The sequence below is a fragment of the Watersipora subatra genome, chromosome 8 (assembly GCF_963576615.1).
Source record: "Watersipora subatra chromosome 8, tzWatSuba1.1, whole genome shotgun sequence".
Taxonomy (NCBI): domain Eukaryota; kingdom Metazoa; phylum Bryozoa; class Gymnolaemata; order Cheilostomatida; family Watersiporidae; genus Watersipora; species Watersipora subatra.
Window position 1 is genome coordinate 54,760,106 of NC_088715.1, and position 9,540 is coordinate 54,769,645.

The 9,540-nt window shown below is 31.7% G+C and overlaps 1 protein-coding gene across 1 annotated transcript; it reads left to right on the top strand.

Moving 5' to 3' along the window:
• The first annotated feature begins 3,988 nt into the window (after window positions 1-3,988).
• LOC137401753 (uncharacterized) lies at window positions 3,989-9,335 on the top strand. The gene is made up of 3 exons (XM_068088224.1): window positions 3,989-4,114; window positions 7,168-7,348; window positions 8,991-9,335. The coding sequence occupies exons 1-3, from the start codon at window positions 4,057-4,059 to the stop codon at window positions 9,166-9,168; spliced, it is 417 nt and encodes a 138-aa protein (XP_067944325.1). The 5' UTR covers window positions 3,989-4,056; the 3' UTR covers window positions 9,169-9,335.
• Window positions 9,336-9,540: the final 205 nt, after the last annotated feature.

Sequence of the window (9,540 nt, forward strand, 5' to 3'; positions counted from 1 at the left end):
TGCACAACTTTTCATAATTCATGAATTCTGTTTTAGCCCAACCTTTTGCTGAACTTAATTCAAGCCGCAAAACTTTACTCGCTGTCAGTCTTCCGTTTACTAGGCAATAAATCGACTGTTTTTGATCAACACTGCAACATTGAAGGGTCTACCCAAACATTTTAAGATAAGAGACAATAATTTACATGTACTTAAATTAACCTGCCTTAAAATTGAACTCTTTTAATTTTCCTGAAAAATAAACATTTTAGATCTACAAACACTTAGTAGCTTGACAGCAATCATTTAAAGAAGCCATGCACAACCAACCTTAATCTATAAAAACCCATACCATTACAATATCTCTACAAACAAAAACTGCTTCTGCAAGGTAAGACGTGCTCATTTCCATCCAGTGTCTATCATGTAGGCAGAGCTGCTTTTGTTCTTAGATGTGCGGTTACAATGTTTGTTAAAAACAAACAGATCTTATCCTCTTGCAAGCGCATATGCGATGATATAGTTTGCCAAGAGGGCAGAGACTATTTGGTCTGGCTGATATGGTGGATGGCAAAATGCATTTGTTTTACTTATCAATTTTCTTAATTGTCAATTTCTTTCAGCATAAGCAAAACTGAGGAGCTAAAATTTTTCAATCTCAAATTCTTTTCTTATCACACTCATATTCCGAAATAATTAAACAATCTGGCATCAGGCACAAGTAGTTAGTTGCTGCCTTAACAAGACTAAAGTTCAATTGGTATCCTTTCCTATTATAGTGCGGCATCGTTTTCTGTTTTCTAAGTTTTCTTGTTGTTAGCACTGGTTATGTGCTTCTTTTTGAGTAGCATAACTTTCAAATGCTTATGCTATATGTACCACCTATGGGGGGAGCAAAATAGGTTGACCATATGAGAAGTACGTTTTTGACTGCAGTCATGTGCAAAAGTATAACACCGCCAAATAACTACCAGGATTTTTCAGATATTGAACTACAAAGCTCAATAATTGCATCACAGTCAAGTTAAATGAAAAAAGTTATATATCATTTTAATCTTAAGAGTTTACACTTTTCTGCATTATTAATGTGTTTTTTCAGAGCTGAAATTTATTTCGCCTAACTACAGAGTTATCTCATGTGATGAGTTCTGCTCTGTTTTAATGAAATATTACCAAAACTTTAAAAATTGGTAATTTTTTTATTGAAGTATATACCTGCGTCAAATTTTTTTGTTTTCCTAAATGTTTTATATTGCTACTTCTCTAGTATTATTAATTTAGCAATTTTTTGACAGTTTCAGCCCTCGTTTCTCAAAATAACTTCATTAAACAAAAATATTGACATTTGACACGGCCTAGCAACCAAACAACATAATATTGTTTTTAAAGATTAATAAATAAGAAAAAAGAATGAACAAGATTCTACACACTAAAATTATACCGGGTTTCTGAATTTTTGTCTTTTTAAGACAACTTCCAAAAGTGAGCTAAACTTTATTTTATTTATCTTATTACATGTCATTATGAAAAATGTTGTTTTATTATTATTGAATGTTTTTAAATGTAGTACAAACCAATATAGGTTACATACACAAGCCTTAATCATAGTTATATAATCCTTAAACTTTTGTTTCGAACAAAATCACAAACTGAGACAATTTACGAACAAATTTACTTAATGAATGGCTGTTCGGAATGTATCTTGTTTGTATGTTGGGAAGTGTCTGCTTGTTTCTGAAGCCTCTAGTCTCTTAGCATGATCCAAAATGAAGAAACCACACAATATGGTGCTAGCCACTGCCCTTTAGTTTGAACTGATTTTCTTCAATTTTTGGACGTCAGAATTTCTATCAAACTACCGAATAACAAAACCTTGGTAGCCAAAAAATACTGGCATCATTTATAGCACTTTATTGCCTTTATAGCACTGATGCCTCTGTTTTTACACATAAGCCTCATTTTATGTAAATTCCACTTGACAGAAAAAAGTTAAAATATTTACCCCCTATTACATAATAAATTATATATATCTTGAAGCGTGAAGTCGGTGCAAGCTCATAAGTTTGATTTGAACAAAGATAATCTCAGTTTGCCTAAAAATTATTGTTTTCACTTTCGAATCACTTGAAAGTGGAAACGACATAAAGGGGCATCTCTATTACGTATACTAGTACTGCGGTAGCCTAGTGTGTCATGAGAGATTGTCAGGTGCGCTTATAAAGCACAGGTGATAAGTAGCTGCCCAACTATTCATAAATACCTAAAAGCGGTCGATTAGCACAGGTGTTCAGCGTCAAGCTGAATATCATGAGCTAAAGTCTTGTTTTAAAGTAGCATTTCATCTTAACCTCTAATCCTTGCTTAGAATGGATTAAAAAAATAGAGGGACAAGTAGATGGATGAATGAATGACAAATGGACTGGCGGGTGGACTAGCACTGCTGTTATTATAATAAAAACACACCTATATTTTACATTATTTTAGAGCTATACAATACTTTTTCCTTTAGCATAGACAGTGCTGTAAAAATAAAAAAACAAAAACTGTCTTAAATTAACATTGAAAGCATACCCTCTCTCAACTTAACATAAAATTACTGTTATCATGTACCCTAAACTATCTGTATATGATAAAAAGGGAAAATTTTTTGATACAAACCAATTACACCAAATTTATTGTACAGTCTTCCAATTAATAAGCTGAGCTTAGTTTTTTGATCTCCCACGAGCTGAAGGATGAGTATGGGAAAATTTTGGAACGGATCGGGCTATTGGTACATTGTGCTTTGCACGACGCAAAATCCCTATAAAGTTGATTTGCTCAGAATGAATTATGTACATTGTAAGAGTGTCACCTGTACAAAGAAGATGAGTTGATCATTGTGAAGAAGACAGTGAGAGATACGCTGTAAAACAATTTTTCAAGACTTTTTATCGATATTTTATTAAAATGTTGCTCTATGCGTTGTTTGTGAAATTGACAACTTATGGAACAAAAAGGGCAGAAAGCAAAAATATCAAGCTCTAAGACTATTTCAATTAGTAAATAGTGACGTTACAAAAATTCATTAATCAGAAATTTTTTCTCATCATAAAACCTGCTACAAAATACATGGTTGAAAAATATAAAAATATATGGTTCCTGTATAAAATCAAAATTCACTTATTAAAATTTCAAGAGATTGCATTGTTAATGTAAAGAGAAACATTGTTTTAATCCCTGATACTGTAAAATCTTTACTAGAATGCCACTGTTATTTGAAAGCCACCTCTAATAGAACACCTCTATAGTGTAAGGATTAGAAAATACAGCACCATGGCACTCAAATGAAGGTTTTACAGTAACTTTGCAATTAACAAACCTGTTTAAAACAGTTTGGATTAGTTTGAACCAGGTTGGGCAAGTTTTGGCATCCGAATAGTTCTGATTTTTGAGCTATACTCAAAATTCTTACTATGGACTAAGATATAATGTTAATAAGAATAAGATACAATAATCCACTTAAAGTAACCAGCCTTAAAATTGAACTTTCGTAATGCTCCCTAACAGAGATATTTCAGGTTCGCAAAAGTTTGGCAGCCCAACAGCAGTCATTGACTACCAAATCCACCACTAATATTTTTTCATACAAGCCTAAACCAATACTGGGTCCATATAAACAGTCATTGTGTTTCTGCAGCGTAAGACATGCAATTCCCGCTTCATGTCTAGCATGTAGGCAAAGCTTTCTTATCTAGATGTGTAGTTACAACGGTTGTTTAAAAAAACAAACCTTATGTCTAACAAAATCATTAGCAACAATCTGCTTTGTTCTAAGAGCAGTAACTATTTGGTCTAGCTGATATGGTGGAATAATTGTACAACGAAATTTCAAAAAGCTTATAAATTAGCTCAACGTTAAGAAATACAGCTTGTGGTAATCACGTTACCATGACTGCATTTGTTTGACGCAACATGCTTTTGGTAATAAAATAAACACTTTGGCTGTATATAAAGAGGGGCGGCTGATTCCACCCGCTCAAAGGTATCACGAGGCAAGCAGTAGACACAGAAAAGCCACGAGTCTACTCAACGAGAATGAACTTCAAAAATCAATTTCTTGTATGGTTTCTTTTTTTCTCCGCTTCCATTGCAGGTATGCTTAGTAAATATTTATGTGTCATGTTGCATTGAGTGGCTAGCAATAATAATGCAATAACTATTTGATTGGAAACACTTAACAATTTTTACCATAATATTTTGAAGTGCGTTTAAATTGTGTTTGAATTGCATTTGCTAAAACTTAGTAATAAGCTGTTACATATTCAATGTATAAAAACTTAGAAATTGGATTTTGTATGTGCTGTGGCAATGTATGTATGTATATGTATGTATAATAAGGTATGTAATGCATATGCATATGCATATATATATATATATATATATATATATATATATATATATATATATATATATATATATATATATATATATATGCCTTACATACATTATTCTAAATACATACATTGCCACAGCACATACAAAATGCAATTTCTAAGTTTTTATCTATTGAATATGTAACAGCTTATTACTAAGTTTTAGCAAACACAATTCAAACGCAATTCAAAATATTATGGTAAATATAATATTATGTCAAGTATTTTATATGTATAGAGATATATAAATAAATGTATAAATATATATATCCATGTATGTATATAAAAAAGAAAAACACTAAGAAAGCGCTAAAAAAAGTTTTCCTTAACTATTCGGAGCTGAAAAAAGAGACCTGAAAACTGTTCAAATCACACCATGAAAAGAAAACAGTAATTCATTTTTATGATAACTGTTTGCTCAATGCCCATGCCTTGTTTACTGCAATTACAGCTGTAGTGTAATCACATTGATTACCGGATGTACATGTAGGTACTTCATTAGATGCCATATAGTTATTAAAAGATTTTACTTTGCTATTGGGCGTGTTAGTGTGTTAGTCTGTGTAAACAGTGCACATTTCCACATTGTTGGTCGATTTTGTCCAAGTTTAACATGCATATGCTCGTGGACTTTCTCCAGTCTACCAAAACACTGCGGCTTCAAAATTTCATCTACCTCTTGAACACCCACTTTATTGGAAACTTATAAGAATACGCCTTTTCATGCGTCAAGAACTATTACCTTCAGTGATACCGCTAATGAGCTATCTGACTGCACACGTGCTGCTAGCTATCTGAATAAGAATGGAAAATGAAATTTTGGGCATTCAAAGCTTAATTCTATTTGAGATTATTTGAAACTATTAAATAATAATAACAATAATAAACTATAATTTATGTACATTGTTTTTATGTTTAGCCAGATTTCGATTCCTTCATAAAACTACCGCAGGAATTTCATTGAATTAAACAATTTTCTCTCATTCTTAAAGGGCTTAGGTATTCTGTTTGCATATAATATATGTAGCACATTATACATTACATGTTATCTGTTACTTGTGTGTGTTAAATATTATACAATATACTAAATATTTAATACTACACACTATTCACCACAAATATTGGATAATGTGTAGTATACTATCTGTCGAATATTCTATATAATATACTGTAACGCCTCTATTTGATTGCCACCTTTATTTGAACTTCACCTCCATTTGATCGCCACTATAGAAGGAGGGTTGAAACTAGGACGTCACTCTTTAATTGAATGCCACATCTATTCTACCTCCACTTTGACATTCTTTGATCTTTACAAACCCATAATAGCAAGCTAACAGTAAAACAGTGTCCACAAAATGGTACTAAAAATGACTCAGTTACATCAAAAACAACTAATTATTGTGTTGTTGCTGTTTGTATCAAAATTGTTTTTTAATTCTAAAGTTTTACGGTGTCTTGTTTAAACTTGGAAGAAGCACCATATAAATTTTAATAACAGTAGCAGTGCTTGTTTACCTCAGTCTTGATATTTCGATGTATGTGAAAACTGGTTTTTCAAGTTACGATATGAGGAAATCTGTACTACCATTCTGAGGCTAAAACTTCTGCTTAGGATGCAAGAGCAAGCTTACACATGGCTAATTTTTTTAGTTGCTCAAAAATTGTATTAGAAATGGCGGTCCTTATTAAAAAAATTGTTTGAACATTAATATCAAGTTGTTCAGCAGTGAAGAAAAAGGGTTGAGGATGGAAGACAGTTTAGAAAGTATTGAACAACCAGAACAATATAAAGTGTGTCGAAATGAAAGTAACAATCTGAATGCAACTGTCCTATCAAACAACACAAATATCTTTCTTTCAATACTTTTAAATTTTGTTATCTTTCTATTATTATGAATATGTTATAAATGTTATAAATAATATATCTATGTATTAAAATATGGTTTTTTTATGTCACTTGTTCTTGAATATATATTTGTAGCATTTAGCAGGTTATTATTAAATAACATAACTTGCCAATTTGCGGATTTATAGCATATTCTTTGATAGAACTATTTTCTGACTTTTGATTGACAAACTTAACTTTTGATAAAAGCTCAAAACTCCTGTTCTATTACACATTCAAAGCAAGTTTTAGCTGCAAACTCTAGCTATTATTTCAGAGCTTTTGTACCACATTGTTAAATATAGTTATAAAATAAAAATATGACTTCAGATTTAGAATGAAATAAGAAAGTGAAAGCGCCAACGAATTGCAACGCCGGTTATAAGATCATTCAAGGTTATTCACAGGCAATATAATTATATCAACTGGTAGATATATTCTTCAGCTTCTCAATGCATATTTATTTCAAGATTTACAGTTTGAAGGTAAATCACAGCAGACTTCTTACATTTTAAAGAGTTAATGTCACTCCGCCAGTAAGATAGCGGAAAATATAGATGGCATTCGCTTTGCTAAAAGAAGGATAAAATTTATCTTTCCAAAGTTCTGACAAGTTATTCAAAAAATACAACGCCTCGTTCTATTTGACGGCCACCTCTAATAACGGTCCCCTATAAAAGAAGAGCTAAAGATACAGCGTTGTGGCATTCAAATAGAGGTTTTACTGTAATATATCTTTCAAATTGGATATTATAGTAATTATTTAATATTTATTATATTATTGTATATCATATTCTATGCATTATCCATTGCATAATAACTATTATATATTATCTATTGAATATGACATATTGCTTTATGTTGTACATCTTATAATTGTTACAGTGGTGGCAGCTCTTAGCTGCATGGTCTGTTCATCATCACCTCAGAGTGATGACTGTAAGCCAGGCACTAAGGCTAAGAAGTATCAAGTCGATTGTACAAAGTATAGTACAGCTCGAGAGCATAGTTGCACGCTCACAAGAGTAACCTATAGTCAGAATGAAACACTTGAATCTTTTGAAAGGTTAGTTATTTCTATTGTTAGAAAAAAACAATTAGCAAATTAGATAACTTTAAAATTTTAGAGTTCTAAAGTGCAAAATTTGTAAAATAAGTGAATAGCATGAAGTCTTTTTTTATTTTATATTTGTGTAAAAGCAGCAAAGATTAGGGGACTCAATGTCTGTGAACAATCAAGCTATTAATAATTGAAATTTTTTTATAGCAAAAACGTTTGGTGTGATCTGACTGTCAGGATGTTTCAAGATTAATATGGATAAAACTTTATTGCAGTTGAAGGGCTTCAAAGGAAAATACGTGCAAAATGATGTCAATAGTTGCAATAGCTGATATCGACTATTGCGTTCAAATTACAGCTTCACACATTTCTATTCTCTTGGTCTCTTTGCAACGATAGATATCATAATTGTATTGTCGCTTCATCTGAGGATTTCAGTCGCAATCAAATTTTGTAGATTTTTTTATTCTTTATCGATTTTAACATTGAAACATCCTGGCAGTTAAAACATGCTAAACATCAAAAACATTGGCAAATGATAGAAAATTACCAATAATATTGGTCAAAATATCCTAAGATTTGGTCTCAGACCAAGAATGTAAAACTGTCTTGAGACTAATGTGAACAACTTTCAATTTTTTGTTTGGCATAAGAGTTGTCAAAGCATAATAAACCAGTTAAACAAAGTACACATTTATGTTCAAATATCAATAACAGAATTTGTTAGCATGTGTTTTTCATGTAGTTGTAAAATAACTAATTAATGGAGTTGTCCAACTTTGATGATCAGATAACTGCCAGAATGAAAACTGTCAACTTGATTAAGTGTTTCAAACCACTTAAAAGTGATTCTCGTCGTTATCTTGTAGTTCTGAATCATATTTAATTTTGGTTGAGCTGAGAACACCATGATGATACATCAGATGCATTTCAGTATAGTTGTTAGTGTATTTTTATTAAACATATTAATAAAATATATCATAGTTATATTATTAAACACATTAACGCGTATTAAAAAACTCGTGATAAAGATCTTAACTAATATCAAATTACATGAAAGCGACTTTTCATTAAACCTTAAGACCAAATTAACTTCATAACGAAATTGCCTTGAGACAACAAGAACATTCCGTTGTTCAACCAAATGATGCTAGGTGTCATAAAACTGTTAGGAGAGGATCAATTTAATCATTTAGTTTAAGCTTTTATCACTATCCCATTGGATCTATTCTTCTGGTAAATTTTGTGCGCAAAAAAACAAAGTGATCTTGGTAAACTATAGCTTATTTTATCAGTGACAAAATCGTTGAGTTGACAAAACTTTTAAAGGAATTTTCTGAGGTGCAATTTCCCAAATAAAACTAATGTTTCGTTTCACCGTAGGCTTTGTTGGAAATTTGCTTATATGTCAACTAAACATTGTTCATGAGATTTAAAGGAATTGTTTTTAAAATGAAGAATGCAAGACACTGGTTGAAGTGTTTGACCCAGCAATGTCAGAGCTTCAAAATGTGAAATTATTTTCTCATTTAGTGAAAATATGAGATATTCTGCCATTTTGTTAGCAACAGAATTGTACCACCTCAGTTGGTTGTCACTCTACAGGAAACTCTATGCGTATGGATGAACCATGTTTTTGTTGCTACAGGAGCTGGGTAGACCGCGGATACGAAGATGGATGTGCTGTAGTTGAAAATTACCTAGGATACAAAAAAGAAGTTTGCGTCTGCTCTGACAAAGACTTCTGCAACGATTCGACTGTTTTGAAGCCATCCTGCCTTGTTACTTTTGCACTCTGCCTTGTTGGCCTCAAATTGTTCTATTAACCGTTTTGGAGTTCTGCAGCCTTTGACTATAATTGATGGACAACTATTCTCACATTCGTGTGATTTGTGTTATTTCAGATGTTTGATTGATCAATGGAGTGTGTATATCTACATATCAGCTACTCTGTAGATGTTTGTATTTCAATGACTAGGTAGTCTCATGCTTTTCTATTCAATACAACAAATACTGTTTCATACAGCTTAAACGGAAAGTCACAAAAATAAAGGATGAATCAAAAAACTAATAAAGGAGAGTGTAAATTTTTGCGAGTAGCCAACCAATCAGTAAATAGTATTCTTTAGAAGCTGTCCAGATGAACACGAACTCAAGCAGCACAAACACTATTATTTCAAAAATAAATTCAACATCTT

Bases quoted from the DNA above. Each gene is read 5' to 3' on its own strand.
- LOC137401753 (XM_068088224.1), top strand. From the start codon at position 4,057: ATGAACTTCAAAAATCAATTTCTTGTATGGTTTCTTTTTTTCTCCGCT. The intron at 4,115-7,167 runs GTATGCTTAGTA...TAATTGTTACAG, and splicing joins TTTCTCCGCTTCCATTGCAG to TGGTGGCAGCTCTTAGCTGC. The intron at 7,349-8,990 runs GTTAGTTATTTC...TTGTTGCTACAG, and splicing joins ACACTTGAATCTTTTGAAAG to GAGCTGGGTAGACCGCGGAT.